The 23344-nt window shown below is 38.0% G+C and overlaps 1 protein-coding gene across 7 annotated transcripts in view; it reads left to right on the forward strand.

Annotated features, from left to right (window-relative positions):
• The window catches only part of LOC120335741 (glucocorticoid modulatory element-binding protein 1-like), a 56936-nt gene extending 38285 nt beyond the window's left edge, over window positions 1-18651 (forward strand). For 3 of the 7 annotated variants that reach the window (XM_039403353.2, XM_039403358.2, XM_039403360.2), the window contains 15 exons: window positions 5384-5477; window positions 5900-5961; window positions 6519-6629; window positions 7037-7183; window positions 7512-7571; window positions 8872-8977; window positions 9556-9659; window positions 10446-10593; window positions 11512-11647; window positions 12485-12598; window positions 12792-12865; window positions 13210-13384; window positions 14076-14234; window positions 15299-15435; window positions 15773-18651. In XM_039403353.2, coding sequence (XP_039259287.1) covers window positions 5384-5477; window positions 5900-5961; window positions 6519-6629; window positions 7037-7183; window positions 7512-7571; window positions 8872-8977; window positions 9556-9659; window positions 10446-10593; window positions 11512-11647; window positions 12485-12598; window positions 12792-12865; window positions 13210-13384; window positions 14076-14234; window positions 15299-15435; window positions 15773-15904 — 1759 coding nt within the window. In that variant the 3' untranslated portion in view covers window positions 15905-18651. Of the gene's footprint in view, window positions 1-5383; window positions 5478-5899; window positions 5962-6518; window positions 6630-7036; window positions 7184-7511; window positions 7572-8871; window positions 8978-9555; window positions 9660-10445; window positions 10594-11511; window positions 11648-12484; window positions 12599-12791; window positions 12866-13209; window positions 13385-14075; window positions 14235-15298; window positions 15447-15772 lie in introns of all 7 variants that reach the window. The other 4 variants (XM_039403356.2, XM_039403357.2, XM_039403354.2 and 1 more) reach the window with 4 other exon arrangements.
• The last annotated feature ends 4693 nt before the right edge of the window (window positions 18652-23344 follow it).

Genomic DNA, 23344 nt, shown 5'->3' on the forward strand with positions numbered 1-23344 from the left:
CAATGAAAATGGGCCATGAAGGTTGAAAACCACTGGAATAGACTAGGGTTTCACAAACTTTCTGTCCATCGGTACCATTTGGACAATTTATAGATTCGCTCATGTACGCCCAAAATTGTACTGCTTGCTGTAATTGGAGAAAATAAGTATGTGAACTGGGAAAGAATGCTTGCTGTAGTTGAAGCTTCCAACAAGGTGAAATTGTGACTCCGTAATGAATTTAAACTTAGGTCTTCAAATTATTAACATCAGGCGATAGAAAATATTTTATGGCAGATTGTAAATTATGAAAAGGTATCATTATAATAATCTAATGTGCCCCTTGAAAAGTTGAAATGTACCATCGGGACTAGACAGTGTTCGTGTGCAGTTCAAACTCCTCGTCCAAGCCATAATGGCGGAATAATCCCCCCCCCCCCCCCTCATAAGAAAGGCAGCTCTAGTTGTTAGTTACTTCTTGCCCTAGCCTTGTTCCTGGAGGAATACGTTCTTGCGAGTCTTTGCATTTTTTAAAATCTCGTAATTCAGTGGTTTCCAGTCTGAACGTCCCATAATAGCCTTGAATGCGCTACGATCGGTGCATGAATTGATCAAATTGGTGAATTAACGTTGGGATGGGGAGTACGAATGTCCATATTACATTTTACTCAGTATTGGTGGTTTTTGTGCACAAAACAAGCGCTTGTGTCTCATTAAATGCGCATTTATGTATAACTTTTCAGCGTAACAGATTTTCATTAAAGTCGAATATTTGGATATTTTCTACAAAGCTCTCGCCACTGAAGGAAAAATGGTGAGATTTTAGAAAAACATCTCCGCCACATTTGAAAATTACAAATTAGTGTTTATCCATTTGTGGTTTAGAATGATTTGAAAATTCGAATTCCTAGCGCAATCTGCATTCCAAACACTAACTGGATAATCACCAATTTTCTTATTTTCAAGTATTGGCGGGGACTTTGTACAAATCATCCAAATATTCTCTCCCTATTCGTATTACAGAAAGTAAACTGTGGGAAATTCTATCCTATTAGTTCCTAAATACGAGTTCATGAACCGTATGCTCCAGTTCCACGTAGGCGTTTAAACCGCAGTATACGTGTCCCCTCACCTGATACCGCGGGCGCTCGTTACTGCAAATGAAATGTAAGATCTTTATCAGTGTTCATTTCATATAGTGGCTTAGCGGACTAAGAGCCCGCAATGTTCCCATCGCATGTCACACCCCATCTCCACCAGGACTTCCCTGACCTTTGACCCCGGAAAAAATTTTCAACCTTTACCATTGAAAATTTTTCATGTTTATTTTGAAAGTGCTTCGCGAGTTGCAACGTGGTTAAATTTTCAAAATTCATAGCATTAAACCCGCCTGTCATTTAAAAGTACTGGCAGCTAATTTTAGCCTAGCTTTTCCCGGAGTAATTTTTGATACCGTAACTAGAATAGAACTCTTCGAGAATTAGGTTTCGTGGTGGTTTTATTTCATTTGTTATGGATTGTATGTAGCCGGTGAAGGATGAACAACATGTATATGCCTTAATAGTAGTGGCATGTAGTAAGAAGTGAGCGCTACAGGTTTGTCAAAGTTTCGAATGTCGGACTTTAAAAAAATTAGGTCAACCTAATATTTCGTGCCTGCAACTACTAGAAAGCCTATGTTAAATAAAGGTGCGGCCCGCGGCTCCTCCCATTTGTATCTGTACTTCTTGTATTAATGGTTGCACACCTCTGATTTAAATGGTACCACATGAATATGTGGTAAGAAGCAAAGATTTCGTTAACGTTTCGTATCTTTATACACACGCACTTCATCAGCGCGATGCAGGTTTCTATCCATTGTCGAGATGAAGTTTGCTTGTACAGCCATCGGAAACGTTGCCAAAACTGCCATAGTATGTGTACCAAGTCAGGGTTGGGCCATAATTTTATTTCAATTTTCCTTATTTTAGTTCTAGTATGCGTTCGGTGACTGTCTGTGTTAGCCAAGTAAATATACCCCCTTCGCATAGGTTTCAGTCCCTTTACACAACTTGATGTAAAATAGGGGAACTGAATTAGTTACCTCAATATTGGTACACATACTTCTGGAACGCCGGCAAAACTATGTTACCTGCTCCTTACAAATGGCGCGCGTATTACTTATACACCCAGGATGATTTTCGCCATGCAGCCGACCTTTAGCTGTATGCCTGTATGTATATGTACGTTTATTCGAGCCTTGTCGATACAACAGTTTACGGTATTTACCGTTGAATGGTTGTAATTGCGTCACGTACGTTACGGTCGGCTACAAACACGTCATATCCGCCTAGATATCCGGTTCGCGGGTTACCCGTTTCCGGTATATTAATTTCCCTAAAAGGTATTTTATTGTTAGTAATAATAAAATTTATTCGAGCCTAGAAAATACCGAATACAGTGCAATGTATGGATTCATATTTGCGATTATTTTTGGTTGGCTAAAAACAGCGTAGTACATTGTATATTCAGTGCTGCTGGCAACGGGTCGACGGACATGTTGAAATATGTCATTTCGACTTCAAGTTCGCTTCTGAAACTCAAATTTATAATTCTTAGTAATTCTTTGAACTGATTCTCGTTACGCCTAATTAGCTCGACTATTGCGTGACAATACGTTTGTTTTTCATTGATTATGAGATCATATTCAGTCAGACAGACCACGCACGCAACGGCGAAGTAATGTTAACCCTCTTTATCATATTTGTGTATTTTTTCTTTTATTTTTGGTTAGTTATTTCAGAAGGGTTTATTTTTGTCAAATTATGGGAATAATGTTCCACACCATTTATGGATTTAATCATTTTAGAGATGATTTTATCCAAAAAAAAAAAGATTTTTTCGTGTAAAGTTTTGCTCACTAGCTTATAGGCTACATCTCATTTTTTCCACTTTTATTCATGTAATATCACAGCGTAATATCTTCGTATTTTTCACTTATATTGTTCGTCAAATGTGATATTTGTGTCTCATGTTTAAACCTCGTTTGAAGCTACCCTGAATTTCTGGCCTGTGCCGTGTTAAACGTGTGGTTCTGTATGCGTGCAATGCAAGTATGCTGTAGCAAGAGGGACGCCTATTACAAGATATTCAAGAGTGTCGCTGCGCGCTAACGTGAATACAGAAATATTTTAAAGTAAGCGTGCATAAACCTTTTATTTTAACTCAAGCAAAGATAGAAAATCGGAAAATTAGTGTTGGGGAAATAACCGTGCGCATTGGTTAGTAAATTTATCCTTGACCAAGCATGGCGACGTATTCCATTAAACATCATAATATAACACGTTGTCGTTATAACTGTGTTTAATGACCTGATATTTCCTTGGCGAGTTTCTCTGACTTAATATCCAGCGATACTACTGTGTATTCCTATTGTAACGTAAGCAAAGGGCAGAAAATTAATGGCGGGTCAATACCGAGCATATAGTCAGCAATTTCGAGATGATTGCATTCGGTAAAGTTGGTTGTTGTTGGCCGAGCATGGTTGCCTATTTCATGAGATCATAATTAAACTAGCACGTTTCCGCCATAACTTTGTCGAAATTTACTTATTTTGCGTAATGTTAGCTTCGGGCTCTAACCACTCTAACCAGAAAGCTAAATTTATTTTAAATCCGCTCCATTTCGGTTGCTTATTTGTTTGGTGATAATATGAAAACGTATCGTGAGAGATTCATAATTTATTTAGCGGGAAGGAATTTCCTATTTTAATTATTACAATACAATGGTGATATCGTCTTCCGAAAAAACAGCATTGTGCGTCACAATTCCCAAGTTTAGAACCGTCGTGACATTTGAAGATTGACCCACTTGCGTCGAAACGTGATTTATTCGCTCAAATTATGGGATAAATCTTGCCACGGTGATTAGAAGGTTAATATTAAACGTCGGAATATAGTTTGTGCAACAGCATATGACGTTTTTTGCGTCACGGTTTGCTTGGTGGTGGGTGTGCAGCGCGCGTTGTTTCATCTCGAAAGAATTTCACGGCGCGTTAACCCGAGCCTCGCTGATTTGGATATGAGAAGGTTTTCTTATTTATCTCGGGAACGGAAAGTGGATAAAACAGTTCAATCACGTGGCGAATGATGACCTTTTATCCGGTTACCAAGTCTGATATGGGGTTACTTTATTAGTTATTTGTTTCAGATACATGGACCGGATAGTTATTTTTACGCGAAAGCACTGATATATGCTTTTGACAATAAAAATTTAAAAAGACATGAAAAAATAAACTGACATTGATTCAAAAGAATTTGTTGAGGATTCGCGAAACACGCAATGAGCATCTAATTAGCGACGTCTTGTCGAGTTGTCTTTATAGTGAGTTCAGTTGCGATTCATATTAAGAATGCTGGTATCGAGAATACCTTATTTATTTTGTTTGGTAAACTGAAATGCCTAGGTTTCCTTACATTTATTCTTATTCCACAACAAACTAATATCAAAGGAATAAATGCGTTGCCTTCAATGAATTAAATATATTAAGGTGAACTTACTTCAAATTAATGGTTTCATTGCAAATGTTGTTTGTTCATGTTGATTGTTCATGGCTTTTCAGTTAACACTTCCAGTGTGTCGAAGTACGATCAATATTGCTTATTCTCCTTCATGTACAGTGTGGTAGAGGGTTAATTGCCCCAAGGCACAAGTTGCGCTCGGTCGTTAACACATCACTACGTTCTATTTGTTTAAGGTCTAGAGACGCTCCTATTGGTATTTTTTTATTCATTCCGGGAAGAGGAAAGCCGATAAGGCAGCTCAATAATATAGTGAATCACAGCCTGGTGCTGCACATGGGAATAGTTGGCCCAGTATTTATTTCAGATACATGGACTTGCATTGAGATTTGACTGGTTTATATTTTTATTTATCCTGAGGGTGGCTTTGGGAGGGGAGGAAAGTCGATAGGACGGCTTGATCATATGGCAAACTGTGGCCCTTTATCTAGGTACCTGTCCATGTTCGAGTATGGGAATAGTTGACTGATTTTCAAGTTGAACAACTAGACTTTATCCTAATACATTTTTAATTTCAACTATACTCTATTGGTAAATTCGTAACATGGCACATTGAAATGTGTATACCTAATTCTTAGCACCATATGCCAATAACAATCTTCCTATATGTAGGGAATAGTAACTGGCGGTCATCTGCCCTATAATCATGAACTTGAAAACAATAGATCTCATTCAAAGAACACCTCGACGGGCGCTAGATATATATTCAATAATAAATTTGTGAACCTTACTATATTTTGATATATTTGCAAGATCTCCCTATAATAATTCTTGGCACTTTCCTTCCCTAATAAATATAAGAAATCATCCCTCATTTGTTTCAATCATTTGTCATTTCTTTTCAGTTCCCTACAATCCACCGAATCAATGGACATAGAACGCAAACCACCGACCCCTCACAATGCAGATGACAACAGGACTCATTCTCCCAAACCACAGGTGAGATTTTATAATTTTAGTAGTTTTTTTTCACTCCGAAGAAGGCTTTGTGCAAGCAGTTACTTATAACTAAAGATCTACGAGCAGGGGTGAGAATCCCCCCTTTTGAGATTAAAAAAAAAACATTTTTCTGTATCATACATAGCAATTTTTCGTAGGTTGAAATGCTTTTCAGACCCCATGACTCTTGAAAACCCAGGTCTTCCGGTATCTGACGGGACCCGCTAGCTGTTAGAGTCCAGCTTGTCAATCAGAAATTGCAGACGCAAGATTTGAAGCAGTTCATGCCTTTCAGAAAAATTTCTCATATTTGGAGTTTATCATCTCAAACATCTCAAACCCCTACGCTAACATAGTTGAGAAATCTCTTTAACTCAAAGGACTTCAATCCCACCATAATTCAATTTGTTCCTATTTCTCAGGAATCTCATCCTATGATGATCGATGGAGAAAATGAGAAAATTGTGATTATTGGAGATCCAGGGTAAGTGTCAGAACTGCTTAGGTCAGCAATTTTTTTTATCACATTGACAATTAAAGTCTTGGGTTCGGCAATCTTATTTTGGTGCTGGACCAAAGGTATCAAAGTTCATTTTGTTTTGCCAGTATTAGGTTTGCTTTTAATCATATTTTAACCAATTCAGACAATAAAATACAATTAATAAACTACGGTAATGCAAAGGGTTTTTACGAGCCTCTGGAATGTGTGATTGGGGTTTTGCTTCACCAATAAGGTTGAAACCTAGATAGCGATCGGAGACAGCCAACTTATCAATCTGCGGTTTCGATTTCTTAGCTCTGACTCAATAGTGACACCACGTGTCCCGTCACCAATTAATTAATAACTCGCTAATTATACGACATAATTCATCCAAAATCAATAGGCTTCTGGTCCGAGATAGGATGAATGCACATTCAACCTCGCTTTCGTGAGATATTGCGTAACATACGAAAGTGAAACAAACGAACAAATACCAATCAACATACTCATCGAAATCGATAAGTAACCATAACAACTGATCTATTGACCTTATATTACAGTGGGCAAATCAATAAAGACGCTCAGAGTCCGATGATGGCTGGATCGCCAATATCACAGAAATCACAAGATGGCAGCAATGAGATGAGGTCTATTGTCCTAATCAACGAGAGGTATGGGGCCTACTATTTGGAATACATTCTGAAATAATATGTTATAAAAGAGGAAGAGGAATAACGTACATTTTTCTAATTTTTTCGAAGCATTTATGTATGGTACTTAGGATTTAAGTTCTGTAAATAGCAACGTGTGTTATTCATCGCCTTTAATCCTGTATGGTCAATTTTAAAGTGAGTGTGTGCAAATTTGCTCAGAGATGAGTCTTCATTACTTCTGAGTGAGTTCCTATAATTTTGCTCAGAAATGTGTTTCCTTCACTTCTAAGTGGGTGAAAATAAATATAATTATCACTACAGGGAATACAATGCAAAAACAATACAAAATCGTTGCCCTAAATTTTTTTTATTCTAATTTTCTTAGAACCATGCATGATCATATCAATATGGACATTTTTTTCTAGCTCGGGCAGTGTCAGTACAGTTCCAGTAAGCAAGGATGGACACCTGATGCCGCCATCACCCGCACACACCCCCCAACCACCCATATCTCAACAAATGTCAACAGACAATGACCACGGAGTCAGAGCTCTCATGGTTTACAATGAAAGGTGAGTGTTTGAAGTGGATGTTTTGTGTACCAGTTTAGGGTTAGGCCATAATTCTATTTCGATTTTCCTTATTTTAGTTCTATTACAAGTTCTGGGACTGTCTGTGTTATCTAAGTGAATATATGCCCTGCCCATATATTTCAGTCCGTTCACACAACTTGTTTGAAGTAGGCGAACAAAATTAGTTACCTCCATATTGGTACACATACTTCTGGAGCGCTGAATTTTCTCCTGTAAAAATAGGGCATAAATTGCTTCGTGAAACAGATCAAAACTATAAATTCTGATTTTCTATATTCTTCCTAAACATGAGTTTCATCTTTTTCAGAGGCGAACCAGTAGCAGACCCGATAATACAATATGTTCCTAACCAGAATAGAGAGGACAGGTAAATACTTTAGCAAGAGTTGAAAGGGTTAAATTTTAAGAAATTATTTGTTTTGTGCTAATATGCGAGTTTGTCCTATCTTGTTTCTCTTTAAGTTGTCTCAAAGCTAGGCTACTTAGCTTGCAATCGGAAGTAAGGACATTACAGATAGGAAGAGTTGCAAATTCCCCTACCTAACCTGTTCATAGCTACATATATATTTTCCATTACATTTGCCTAATAAAGCCCCGGATCAAGAGAGTTGTTTAAGGTTCATCTTGAAATTCAATATTTCATTATCCAGTTGCAATGAAGTTTGCTCACTCACACAACCACTCAGAAATAAAAGAGCAGGGTATTGGATAACCAATGATATGTCAAGAGTTAATGAAACTGAATTATATCATGGTGTTGCATAATGCATACTCAGAAGTAGAGGAGACTTATCTGAGCAAAGTAATGGGCGATCATGAATGTCCAGAGTTACTAAATGGAATTATTGAGGTGCATTACACATGGCGCTCTCAAAGTATGTGCACCAAGATGGCGCACAACCTGAACCATAACCAGGTACACATACTATGTTCAGGTTGTGCGCCATCTTGGTGCACATTCTTCTGGAGCTTCTTACACATCAGTAACTACCAATTCGCACGAGACTTGGGAAGTTATCGTCAAAAGAAAATGGCGACTAGTTGTCCAGATCCCAATCCTTATTTGGTGAGATTTCTCTGTTTGAAAGTGTGTGATTCAGTTTGTATCAGAGATCACAGCGTTACATTCAGACAAAGTACTTCCTATCTGTCTTATTGAGATTTGTCATCGGCGCTTTGGAAAATGTCACCATTCGAGGTCGAGTGAAAGAAACGATTTGTAGAGAAATTTGAGCAATTCTAAGGGTACTTTATGATTTGTCATTGCGGCTTTCTCCACCGTCGAGTCCATGCATTGATTGTCCGCACACCAAGCATGGACTGTTAACAAGACGATAGGCTGTGGTTCACAATGTGATTAAGTCATTTTATTGAATCCATTTCCCCAGGGAAAAAGGTATGGAAATTCTATTCAGCCTACCACACTTACTGAGTATGTTTGAGAGATTCCTGGAGTTCTTTCCCATCATACGGTGGTTCACAACCGTCAGTTGGTTACTGATTCCTCTACCATCAAATCCATTTTTCCGAAGTCAAATAACTAACTAATCCCATACCAGACAATTCAGTTTATGCCTTTGTGATGTGACAGCATAAAGCTGTCTTATCCACCTTTCTCTTTCCACAAGATAAATATAAAACTCTTTTTTTTTTTATCTTTGTTTCAGTTTGCTGATGAAGGAAGACAGTTATCCCATAACTTGTGGCAACAGCAAAGGAGAATTACATTGGAAGAAATTTATTTGTCCTGGCATCAATGCTAAGTGTGTCCTGGTAGGTTGGGACTAAATTAATTGCATTATGGTTATTTGTTTTGTTTGTGGCATTTGTTTTTCAACATCAATGGATTATAACTAGACTAACAACCAACTTGCACTCCACAGCTTTTGTACAAATAGTTTATAATGTCTTCATAAATATGTATTACAACGATACTTAAGTAAAGAATATTAGAAATAGTACAAAGTGGTACAAAGTTAAATTTCTTGCCTAAATTAATTGAATAAATTCTTTTCTTGAGTGGAATTTCCTTCTGGCTGGGGAACCTTGCATTAACTAATAAATCAGTGACGCTCAAACTTTTTTGAATATTGACCCGCAAGACTCAACATTTGTGAATCTAGTTTTGCTTTTAACATTAAAAGTTATCAGTTATTTTATGCGCCGTGCTGACTACTAAAACCCAATGAAAGTAGAAAAACAGGTGTGGTCAAAGAATTAAACATTTCACAGTCAATTAACCTATAGTCGTCACGAATAGTATCTAGTTAAGGTGTTATTTGCCTGTGGCCGCTTACGAGTTGATGAGTCAGTTCCTAGTTTGATGACCCTGTCTCTAATTGTTTGTTTAGTGTCACAATGTATGGATGACGCCGAAAGAGTTTGTTCAGGAAGCCGGAAAGTCTACATTGAAGGATTGGAAACGAGCAATAAGAATTAATGGAACCATGTTAAGGTGAGTTTGTGTAGGCTATGTGAGGAAATACGAACCTTGGCCCAGAATAATTTTTCTTGAGCTTTACCACTGTAAAGTTTTTGATGCCTATTTCGAGGGTTGTCACTTACAAACTAATTTCTATGTTCATATCATCATTTTGATTCAAACTATCTATATATCAAATCAATATATCAATCAATCAAACTACCCTGATACTAAGCATTGATTTTACATTTTGTTAAGTTATTAACACATGTTAACTTGAGACATCAACCAAATTGAATTACACCCAACCCTTGCTATTATTTTTATAAAATAGTATGAAACTGTAAATTTGCAATGATAACTGGGTGTTTAGGAGCTGGAGCTCAGCTATTGTCCTAACTCCAACAAAAAGTTGGGAAAGAATTTACATATTTATCCCCGGGCGAGGAAAGTCGATAAGGCGGCTTAATCTTATGGCGAACCAAGGTCTCTCGTCCGGTTACCAGTCCATGTCGAGTATGGGATTTCTTAGTTATTTGTTTCCGGAAGCGCGGATTGATGATAGAGGAAGCCGTATCCGACCAGCGGTTACGTGAACCACCTCTCCTCTCGCACATGACCATCTCCAGATGGGATTCAAACCTGCAAACTCACGCAAGATAATCAAAGGTGCGGTGGTGAACGTATTCCTAACGCTCAGCACGATGAGCCACACCACCAACTTATAGCTCCTCGGCAACCGTTCTAGCTTTCTAGGCTACTTAGAAGATTTTGGCTGCTAACATATCAGCACATGAAAATTTTTCATCCATTGTTTAGAAAAATGATTGAGAGCGGTGACGTTGACTACTATCAACACGAGACAAATTGTTCGAACCAATGTCGAAGCAATAAAGGAGCGAGTTTGGAGGCCACTTCGAGTAGAGAGAGTTTCAATCATTCTTTTGATCTGGCCGACACAAAAGATGTGAGTGGAGTTTTATTAAAGAACGATTTCCATCTATGTAAATCCGTGGTTCCCAAACTTTTTAGGCCGCGCACTCTTTTTCAGAATTTGTCAAGTCTCGCGCCCCACCTTAAAAATAACTAGCTAACAATAAGCTACAACTAACAGATAGTAGGGCGAAAGTATGTTTTATTCTAAAAACACGTTGAAAATTCGTGGATGGAATGTAAATACCCAAAATAAAGCAGGCAAGATCAAATCTAACGAATATTTTATTTTTAATTAGCTTAACCCCCACCCTTAAAAAATTCGCCGGCGTTTGAGAACCACTGATGTAAATTATATAGAGCATAATATTTTGAGTGAGGCCACAGCCAGTGGTTTGGGGTCGACGGCGTGTTTTCAAACTCATCATGGACAGAGTAGATGTCGAAAGGTTCGTTAAGCCAAGAGACCACAGGCCTCAAACAAGTCTGCTCAACAAAATTGCTATTGTAAACTGGAATTGCATTAGGTGGATTAAAACAGATAAGGCTTAACATAACCTTAATCCGAACCAAAGCCAAGATTTATATTGCAAAGCTATTTATACAACTTGTCTCCAGGAACTGAAAATTCGGCTCCGACCCCAATATCTGTAAAATCATTATCTATCTATAAACACACTGCCTTTCGTTTTTCCTAGGCCAGAGTCTGCAAATATAGTCAACCTGAAGCAGGGGTTGAGTATAGTTTTAAAATAATCCATCAATTCGGTATGAAAAACAGGGATTAAAAACCAAAAATTAGTCTTTTCGTCGTTGTTTTCAAAACAACTTTTTCAATTTTCACCCTTGGGGGTTGAAGCCCACTGATGTTCAATAATCCCAAATTTTATTTTTACTTTTGAACATTTTCATCTGTCTGTCATGAAAGGGCCGTATTAAACAACTGGTTAAGTTTTATTCACAGCATTCGATGAACGAAGGGCCATCCTTGGAACGATCAAACTCTGAAGATAATACGATGTTATTGAACGCGAAACGAGCTATGTTATCCGTGCAGAGATTGTCACAGGAAAGCCAGAAAAGTTTTGGTGAGTCAACATTTTTTCGAAGTTCAGTCTATCCAGGGTGATGCACAATGCTGCTGTGGTTTGAAAATAGACATTTTTTGGTCAATTGGATGTTGAAAAGTGTTTCGCAATAACAAAAAGTCATTTAAAGTGACATCATTGATTTTCTGCCTAGCTTGTGTTCAGAAATTTGGTAGTTATGCGCCATTTTTTTTCTACACATCTATCCGCATTTAGGCAGCGTTTTCTCCACATCTTCACGCTACATTTTAAACAAGTCTATAGATGAGCATCTATCTATGAGCATTCACTGATACTTAATGAGCTGCTATTTTCAATATTGGCGAATTTTTTCCATTACACCAGTGGTTCCTAAACTTTTTGTTCGTTCGGCACCAAATTATCACAGGGAAAAAAATCATGTCGCACCTACACAAAAAAAAATTGATATCTTCGAATGAAACTCAATTTTGTGATCGTCAATGTATGTTTTATGCTTTTTGAAGTTTAAGCCTAAGGAATAAATGCAATGTCAACAAAACAACATAACGTCATAACATTTGCATTTATTTATCTAATGAGAGTTGTGCGGCTGCTGCTCTGAACACCTAGTTACGATTAACACAATTCTGATAATTTTTGGGGCTTCCTTAGCAAATCGCTGCGGTGCACTAGCCACTACATTACTCATATGTTAGATGAGCATAGACTCGACATTTCCGTTGCAGCATTGCCTACTCAGTTTATTACACATGGGTTGGATGGTGAGCACAGGGGTTTGAACCAGTTATCACCAACTCTCTGCATCAACACCTTAACCACTGAGCCATAGATTTTAATTCTGAAATCTTCATTCAGGTGGAATGAGTTCGTTAGAGCGGTCAAGTTCAGAAGACTCAGGATTGGCTCCTTCACCTCAGCTAGATGGGATGGTCATGAGAGAATCCATTGCCACAGCTGACAAGATACAAGGTAGATTTACATGTTTGTATCGTGTTTTCATGTTAACTCTGTAGCAGTGATTCTCAAACTTTTTGGTATCGAAACCCCTAAATCGAATTACCAAAAGCTCAATTGTTCCTTTCATAAAATGCAATTTCCAGCATGCAATATATCATGCCGTCCATCCTTACGCGCACTTAACTTAGTCTATCTATTTGTTCAGATCTCCAAGCGTTCTGGTCTGGAATTATCAGAACTGACTTATTTGATGAAGTTGTTCAGGATGTTGTTTCACAGGTGAGTGAGAACATATGACTTGCAGTGTATCTGTGTCGACTCTTTTATTTATCTGTGCTCCCGCCGCTGTTAGTTAAGAGTTTGCTGGAGAGTCAGTAGTTTATTTTTAGTTGCACAAGCACTGAAGTAAAATAAAAATAATGTATTTCAGCATGAAGAAAGACACAATAAACCAGTAATGGTTATTGAGCAACGTCATCTATAAAGACCTATTGAGTCTTTCAATGGAGATGACCTCAATAGACAAAATTTTGCATAAATAAGCAATCGTTTTCGTTTTCGATAATGATGACACAATTCCCCCCCATTGCTGATTTTCATTCTTTTAATTCTCTCTCTCCCAGGTTTCATCGATACAACATCGAGCAAAAACCTCCCCGATAGTGTCAGCGGAAGACGCCGTGATGATGACAAATCTTGCAAACGCTCTGGAGTTGATTCCGACAATCGCTCAGAAGATGGCAACACATAAAATGACGGTGGAAAGACAGGCTGAACAGTCAAATCTCGCTATCCAAGGTGGGTCCTAGTCTCCTTTTTGAGTGAGTGCCCATAACTTTGATCGGAGATGTGTCTTCTGTACTTCTGAGTGAGTGTCCGCAACTTTGATCATAGATGCGTCTGCTGTACTTCTGAGTGAGTGCCCATAACTTTGATCAGAGATGCATCTGCTGTACTTCTGAGTGAGTGCCCATAACTTTGATCAGAGATGCGTCTGCTGTACTTCTGAGTGAGTGCCCATAACTTTGATCAGAGATGCGTCTTCTGTACTTCTGAGTGAGTGTCCGTAACTTTGATCAGAGATGCGTCTGCTGTACTTCTGAGTGAGTGCCCATAACTTTGATCAGAGATGAGTCTTCTGTACTTCTGAGTGAGTGCCCATAACTTTAAAGATATTCTGGCACTCCTGAAGTATTTGTAACAAGATGACGCACAACCTAAACAACCCTAACCTGTTACACATACTATGTTCAGGTTGTGCGCCATCTTGGTACGAGTACTTCAGAAGCACCGATATTCTTTTATTTTGTGGAATGGAAAAGTAGGCTGGAGGTCTAAATTGTATGGTAAACCAACTGGGACCAGCAGCCTCATGAAAAATTCCGTACTCGATTTTCTCCCTGCTGGATTATTTGAACAGCCAGCCCACGCAGGATTGGCATGGTGTAATGCATTCCCCTCTGTTAAAAAACTCAAAAATCTTTTCCAGAACTGGAGCGAAAACTGGCGGAACACAAACGCTATGAAATAGATTTGAAGCGAAAATCACAGCATCTTGAGAGCGTGATTAATCTAACGCCGAATGAGAAACGGAAAAAGAAAAATATGGTTCGACTCTACCGCCAGAAAGCTGTGGAACATCAACCAGGTTAGTCCGCGACCCCAACATGATCAGGTCCATTGCTTCTATGACTAGGTAGAATCTATTAACCGTGATTATAAAAAAAAAAATTTGGACATCAAATATGAAACATTTAGAAGATGAATAAATTGTTAAAACGTGCTCAAACCCATCAAGCTATCAGAAACTCGCTAAAAGGAGACAGCCTAAAACCACTGAAAAACAATCTCAAACATGCAAAAATCGTCAAAACCTACGAAAAAACTCGCTGAAACATCTAGATAAATCGGATTGCAAGTTGGTAATTTAATCAGGGTCACATACATCTCCCCGTGCTCGCTTTAAATCACTTGTGAATTCATGATAAGTACGGGGGAAATGAAACAAAGTCACAAGCCCTCGACTTGAAGTTGAAAGTAATGACAGAATTAAAAGAATGCGCTTGGCCTATGTGCAAGTTCATTTAATGCCAGAAATGTCCAATAGATATGGGCTGATGCAATTCAAGTCAACAAATAGCTAAATAAAGGAAATTCATGTAAATCTGAATTCTTTTCAATTCAGGCTGTCATAAGTTCCTATTTCTATCCCATTCACAGGTCCTCGGGTTTCAAACTCAGGTTGTTTACCAGGTTAGGGTTCAGGTTATGCGACATCTTGGTGCGCATACTTCAGGAGTACTCAAACTTTCAGTGTCTGTTACACAACCAGTTGTGGTAATGTTCCTAATCTAAGCTTACCGACACCATGGCTACGTAGACATTTCAATTTCAGCTACGTGACTCGAACATATTGTGTCAAACTTTTTCTAATTTTATTGTTTACCTTTTCATCTGACCAAGGTTAGATTACCTAAGAGAAGTCAACTAAAAGCCACAACTCTATCACTTCGGATTTTTGAGATTAAAATAGGTGATTCAAGTATGACTTGAATTAATGATTTAAGTGCGCTCCAGAAGTGTGTGTACCAACATGAACACTATGTTAGGTGAATTTCAAAGTCTTCCATAAATTTAGCTTTGTAACGTTTCATTCGAGCAACGTCAAACTTTCCCAGTCAATCATTTTTTACCAATGATATTTTATTTCAGGTCCAAGCGGTCAAGCTGGCACTTCAAGGTTGTCGGCCCCCGATATTGTTGGAGTCGTACCCACTAACCCTCTGCTGCGCTACCCATCCGAGATGTGGGTCCCTCACTCAAGTTCTGCTGTCGCACATGCACTACAGGTGATTAGAAGGTTAACAAAGTTCTTTTTCCGATTATTTCTGAAACTAATTAACTTTTCTCATTTTCAATATGAACTCGTAACTAAACTGTAATTATTCAGCCATATGACTAACGCTTCTGATGTCATCTCTTTCCCCAGGATAAATGTGAAAATTTAGAGCAAAGTTGTTGGCAACCTCTCAGAAGTGAATAAGACTTTTGTTATGTGAACTCTTTCATTAGTAACAGAGATTCATCTCTGAGTTGCACACTGCCACAGCTATTGCAACTATATATAGAGTAATAAAAAAACTCATTGTCTTGGTGAGGTGTCTTCAACAGTCCTTTCTTTTCCAGCAGGTGGCATCCAATCAGATCGCACAGATGAACGTATCGGGTCGTATGATCAGCATGCCCATCCCCCCACATCTCCTGTCAACACACGACCCATCCAGTTTCCAAGTAAACCAGGACTCCAGTAAGAAATGATGTCATAATGGTACCATGACATCACTACTATGAAGTCATATCTATGTCAAGCTGCCGTCCAAGAGTCCGTGAACTCTGATTATGATGTCTAGACTATAAAAACATCACAAAGCTGATGTGATGTCACAATAAAAACCTGACGCTTCATGTTTGGTAAAGTCTTTTGTCACGTTTGCGCTTTACTTGTTTCATCTTTTGTGACGTTATAATTAAGCTGAATTTATTTATGATGTCACATTTCTTTTTATTGTGATTTCATAATGATTTATACATATAATATATATATAACTGTTTGAGATTATTAGGGGGATGCCATGAAGCAACAGAGTTATTTCCAATCTGCCTAAATATTGATTTCTTACTAAAGCCAGAAATTCATGTTAATTACTTTGCAGAAAATAGGCTTTTGGTAACTTTGCTCAAGAGATGAGTTTCATTCAATTCTGAGCGAGTTTTCGCAACCTTTTTTTTTGAGACGAGTCTCCTTTGCTTCTGAGCAAGTGCCCGTAACTTTGCTCAAGTTTTCTTTATTTATGAGTGAGTTTATATGGTTCTGAGAATTTCAGTGTTTCCCAAAACCTTACTCTGATTTTTTTTTTATTTCTGCGTAAATGCGAGTGACCTAAAAATAATCAGTAAATTTAGTAGCAATTTATTATTTGAAAAAGTTCCGTCTTGCTTTTTTTTTAAATATATTTTGATTTCTTGTATTAGTCTCGAATTTAAAAGTTTGAATATTCAATGAATATTAAGTTTTATGATGTAATAATTGTCCTGTCGACATCCTTCTTTATGATATAACAATCTATAGGTTTCTCTCAACTATTATTGCTCTAATTTTGAATATCGACTCCATACCTTGTTTCCAAAAAACCTTTATAAAAATCGACATTCGTGCGGGCTCACCCTAATTTTCTTTCTATTCTAAAATGGGAGCTCACAGGGCAGGAAGTTTCCGAAACTTTAGATGAGATATATAAATGTACTACGGTTTTGTGTATGAAACTGCAAGTCCTTGTATATTTCCTACTTCAGATCCGTATGTAGCCATTGCCACAAGGATGCTTGGACGAGATAGTATAGGAGTGATAAATAAGAAAATGGGTGCTCCTGAAGTATGTGCTCCAAGATGTCGCATAACCTGGTACACAACCTGAGTTCAGGTTGTGCGCCATCTTGGTGCGCATACTTCAGGATGTCCGAAAAATGTAATTTCTTTGCTATTTAGTGAATAGAGTTATTTCCATGGAAGCACTGCATGGTCAATCTATCATGGGTGGTTAGATATCCTGCTCTGTCGCTTTCGAATCCCTGTTTGCTTACTTCTATTAGCAATCTTCTTACTTTCATTTAAGGAATCTTGATCTTGCTTTGACGGAAATTGCATTTCAAAAACTCTAAAATATTGGAAATTTACCCGAACAGTCTATCGCAAGGCTGTCCTAGAATATGTATTTCTTTTGTTTGTACTCATTGCCTTGGAGTTGTTTTAAAAGACTTTTTTTTTTAATCCATAAGGGCACAAATGGAAAATAAACTTCTTTGGGAAAACATATCTTTTTGACTTTTAAACATCTCTAACTTCAACTGAAATACTTTGAAAAACCAGATCAAAAAGTATTTTTATATAATTTTTTAATTTGAATTATTTCGAAATTTCAACATTTGTCCTTTGTCTTGAAACGCAAACGCCCTGTTTGAAATGCTCGAAAAATTTATTGTTGGTTTTTAAGTATTTGAGGATGAAGTCACTATGGATAATGTTTACAGCAAATTTTCTAAAGTATTTGAGCATTTATTGCATTCATGAACAGACTTGAGCATGGCACACACATCGTTTGCCATCACTTGTGCATTTGGTCACTGGGATTTCAATTAGCTGCAATGCTTTTGCAACTAGATTTCGGCAATGGATCATGGTCCCCTATTTTACCAGTTGAGAATGTACCGCAAGCAGTCGCTATCTGGATACAAAAACAATTCATCTTTCTGCAGTAAATGTACAGTTGATTTAACTCTTGTTTTTATATTTTTATTGAATTTCTTGAAATTTTTATTTTTTATGTTTTCGACACAGTTTTCTGTAACTTTATTCAAACCAATGTATTTTGAAAGACATTGTTTTCCCCACAAGGTGGGGATATAATTTTTATTTGGGCTTGTTGAGGTGGGGACCCCCAGTCAAGCATACACACAGGAAGTGGTTTTTCCGTTTTGATACAAAATGTATTACACCCTGAGTGAATTGAACACAGGTTTGCAACCCATTTTTTATTCACTGGCTCATAATTTGCCAACAAAGACTAAATATAGTTTCAGTAACTCTCGGCATTTAGGCTGTTGCCAGTTACTTTTTTCACAGAGATGAGTCTTCTTTATTTCTTAGCAAGGCAACACAATTCTATATATAGTTTTAGTTGCTATTATCATTTCAGTGATGGTCGATTTTTACCGTGAGTTTTATTCATTTCTTAGTGAGCGCATGTAAAGTTATCAGAAAAAAACGCCCTGACCTGTTACACTAACATAGTCCAACCTTCCATGTTCGGCCAATGCTAGATTGTTTCAAACTTGGGATACGTTTGAACTTTTGACCCCAAAACATCCTTGGACCTCACAATTAAACCCCTGCGCAATTTTTACTCTTTGCTTGTTGTGACGTCATCATCGGTGACGTCATATTTCTTGTGAATAATGTTCCACTTGATGTTGTTGCAAGTAATTGTCAATACATGAAATTTTTAATACTTTGTTTTATCCAGAGGTGTTCAGTAGAACAGAGAGGATCACAGGGGGTGTGCTTCTACTGGAGTCGGATTTTTTTAGGCTGCCTGGAGTCAAAATTGATACTTTCAATAGCGATGATCGAATTCAAAATTTTGTACAGAAACGAAGTGTTCATAGAAATCTGTAAAAAAAAGAGAGAGCTATGCTCAACTATACGGACACGAGATCCGAGCGTACCATTGCGTCGGCCGTCACGCTTCGCGGATTGACAATCGTGTTCCCATGAGAATCGGTGTATAGCGAAATTTTGTATGAAATATCAGATCTCCTAGGATTCACTGAAATTTTTGGAAGAAGATAAAAAGTCTGTCGCTACTGTTATCTAGGATGGCATAGGTATTTCCAACCACTTTCTATTTTTGTAGGTTTCACAGGGAAACAACTCTGGTACTAACAATGAATTTGAAGTTTTAGTTGTAATATAAAAATTTCCAATCACACTAAATAAGATTCACAGGCTTCACTGCTTATTTCGGGTTGTCCGGACTTATAAGTGTTTATCACAATATTGTTTGTATTTTTATCACAATTCTCAAGAGCTCAAAGCAAGGGTGTGCAAACCGCGGGTCGAATGCGGCCCACAAGAAAAAACTGGAAGCCCGCGGAGAAGTGCTCACTTTGAATGGTGTGGCCGCGAAACGAGTTTTTAGTTTATTTAATTGGGTACGTGCGAGCAATTCCAATCCCTTTGCGTCTCAAAGCCTATACCAGTTTCGGAGTGTCACTGTCATATTGGCAAACTAGCTAGTAAAATCCTGTTGCAAAATACACAATATTATAAAAACGTGTCGGTGTGACAATGAATTTGAATTTTCTCCTTTTAAATTTATGCGTTTTACGTCCATATTTTTGCAAGGACCCCTAATAATGCCTTAAGATCAATTCCAAAAAGAAACAACCTGTAACTGCTAGAAAGGCTATCTTAAATAAAGGTGCAGCCCGCAGTTTCATTCATTTACTTGTATCTGGCTCCCTATAATGAAGGTTGCACACTCCTGGCTTAAAGCCATATTGGAGAATATATCATCATGTAATAGTTATAGAAGGTGATTGTCATTTGAAGTTAGGCAACTGCTTAATTGCGAACATATAAATTTGTAGTGAACAGACATTTCTAGTCGGTTGCTCTGTTAGCTATGAAACTAAGAGTGGTCTGGTGTTATTAATTATAACTGATGAAAATGTCGTCTTCATCTTAACGTCAATCAGATTATTTGCATTATTATGTAACACGTAATTCTACATGTACGCAATAATTGAGAACTAATGAAGCGTGCAGCAGGCTTACATGGCCGGTGCACCTGACACACAGCTTCGTAAATTTTTTAATTTGTCAGAAGTCTGTAACGCTGTTTCATCGGTGTAGTGACGAATAGAGGTAGGATTACTGAAGTAAGCTGTATAGACAATACGGAAAACCATGACAATGCCCAGGATATATTACTGAAGACGTATGCTTTGTGATTTCCAGCACTCGCCAATCAATTCAGGAAGACTCAAATAAATGGTGAGTAAGTGGAATTTTGTTTTGACCTGAATCAGGTTTCAAAATGTGATTTAACCGAAGCAAATAAGCCCTGCAATGATACATCAAATTGTCTCGTTTGGTTACAGTAGAATAGAGTACTATGGTTAAAAAATACGTTATTCGGACGCCATAGTCTGTGGCTTCCATCAATTTTGCAATTGAAAAAATTATATTTATTACAGAGGAGAGGAATGTCGATAAGACGGCTTTATGTTAACCACTCTCTCCCAGTTACTAGTTCACGTAGGGTGTAGGATTAGTTCGCTAATTGTTTGCTTCATATCTATGAACTTCATGGCGAAGGAAGCCGTATCCGATCAGCGGCTACCACCCTTCGACGGCAAAGAGTCCAGCAATCCTATCGCACATAACCATTCTCTATCGGGATTCGAATCTGCAAACACGCGCAATGTAATCAGAGGTGTGCGATGGCAAGCGTGATTTTAGCGGAGCGCAACCGCTGAGTCGGTTTTGCATTTGCGTGATAGCATTCAAAGCCAATATACCTGAAGCTTTAGACTAGTTGAGTATTTACGTGCCGGCATTAAAAATTAGTCGAACCAGTAGCCGTAGTTTGCCGCGTGAATAAATCACCTCGCCCGCTCCTCTCCAGAATAAAATGTGAAAACATGTACATTGGAGCGCAACTGGGCAGAATTATATTAACCATACGAGCGCCAGAGCTTTAGTATGAATTTAGAAAGCCGTGCCCTGAAGGAGACGAGGATGCCTAATCACGTGAAGAAAAATCACGTGAAGCGAATTCGCACCGAGGCACAATGAGATGTTGGTATATATATGGGGAAAGGCACAATGTATCCCCACGCGGATGGGGGGCTATTAATGCGAAACTTGAGCTTGCATATTATCAGATCAAGTCGAAGCTTGATAGAAGCTCACACGCAACGTAGCATTCACACTCAACACATTGCGCGTTTGGTTCAAAGTCATTTCCTGCCTCAATGAAACCACATTAGACGTGTAGCGTACCGGCAGTCTATGAAATAATTATCCAAGTTCAGAATATTTTCCAATATGGTCTGACGTCAAGTTTCTTCTCAATATTCACTTCAAGTTATGCTATTTTATTCTATTTATTAATTATCAATCTTAATACAATCAAATACTCCAACGAAACGCATACAATAAAAACAACAAACACCACGCAGCACAATGCAAGGAAAACCATATACACAATAAAAACACTGACGCACCCTGAAATTGAAGACAACTTTCAATAGAAGCAAAATGACCCCTAGAATCCGGTACATTGAACTAGCTTCTACAATTTGCAAAACAGGCTGAAATAAGTTATGACAGGTATTTTAAAAGACCATTAACAATTCTATATATGCACAACATTTGAACAGTACTGATGATAGCTAATTCCATGACAACAACCAAAAATACAACACTAAATGAACTGCAATGGCACTGCACTCAAGCAGCCACATCAGCCCACTGTCCAGCACAAAAACATCCAACAAATCCCAATCCAACAATCACACAACCATCCCCGATATCCCATCGGAGACTAGAGGCACTTCCACAGACACTAAATACCAAAAATCCAACCGAAAACAACCACACTGTACTGCTGCCAACCACAGCACACCCAACAGGACACCCCAAAGGACAGACCGACAGTGTCACAGTGTCCCCAGTGCCAAAAATACAGCAATAATATCACAAGACATCATTCAAGTTTCTTTTTTATCTTTTACTCCGTTACATGTTTTTTGGACACGTAGTGGACATAACGATCGTTTCAATATTATGTTGTTGTTCTTTGAAACGTTTTTAAAAAGTCGCTTTTCTCTTCGAATACTGGACCAATTGCTTTGAAATTTTCAGTGGTTGAAGAATAATTTTTTCCCTAGAAGGCTATTACTTTTATTTATTTCAAAATTTTGCGTGAATTCTATGAAATTTGATATTTCGTCTAAAATTTTGCTGTATTATTTTTTATCCATGGGAACACGGATTTTAGTCAGTGTCATGACTGGCTGTACGTTTTGATTCTGCAAAATTCTTGCTACTGGAAATTCAGAACTTTTTTGAGGGTACCGGTAGCGTCAAAGGTACCGGTAAGGACTGATTCGCTCTGGTCTGACGTGTCCATATATTTGTGCGTAGCTCTCTTGTTTTTTAAATAACCATTTTGCGGATCACAGGAATCAAACAAAGTTAGGGCGTTAAAATAAAATATATTAACCCTGTTCATCCAGTATTTAAAATGCAACTCATTGGACATAAGATTACCAATCACGTAAACGGCGTCTATGCTGCTGTCTGCACAAATTCAACATATTACTAATATATATGCCTTGTAGCTATGGTTACCATAATTTTGTGACTTCAAATCGGGACGCCTCGAAAGACAACGACCCCTTAGCTATGATTTTATAACTTCACATTTTCCGATTTTACTACATAGGCCTACATTCCTACATTTAAAGCTGTCTCGGCTGTCTTTATTGACCATATTGTTATCGAAATTTCATGCGCATATCTCTGTCCAAATATCGGGTTCAGTTCGAAAAATAGGAAGGAATTGACGTTAACGATACCGGTACAAATAATTCGAATTTAGACTACTAATTAGTATTGGTTTTACATGCGATACGTCTGCCATCAATGGGAATCAGCGGGAAACGAACGCATTCACCTTCAGTAAGTAGGCTAGCGCTGCGCTGCACAGAAACAACAGTAACGAGAACACGTTTGTGTATTATGCTGGAAAAGCGGGACTTTTGGCTGACTTATCGGGACGGCGGGACAAAACGCTGAAAAGCGGGAATGTCCCGCCTAAAGCGGGACGTATGGTAAGCCTACTTGTAGCCTATCTACAGACTACAGTTTCCAAGATGCAGGGGCGTACTGAAATTATTAACGGGATGCGACGCGTAATTCTAATTTATACATTGTTACGTAATGATAATGCCACAATTTTCGGATCCAACTGAAAACTATACTTTGCGTTTGGAAATACTTCGCGACCCCCACTGAATAGTTTTGCGACCCTTAGTTGAAAAGCACTAATCAGTACAAAGCATTTTATTATTATGTTTGTTTGTAGCTCTGTTTTTACCGGTGGGAATGCAGAATTGTAAACCAATGGGTAT

This window comes from Styela clava, chromosome 2, assembly GCF_964204865.1.
Source record: "Styela clava chromosome 2, kaStyClav1.hap1.2, whole genome shotgun sequence".
In the NCBI taxonomy this organism is placed as follows: Eukaryota; Metazoa; Chordata; class Ascidiacea; order Stolidobranchia; family Styelidae; genus Styela; species Styela clava.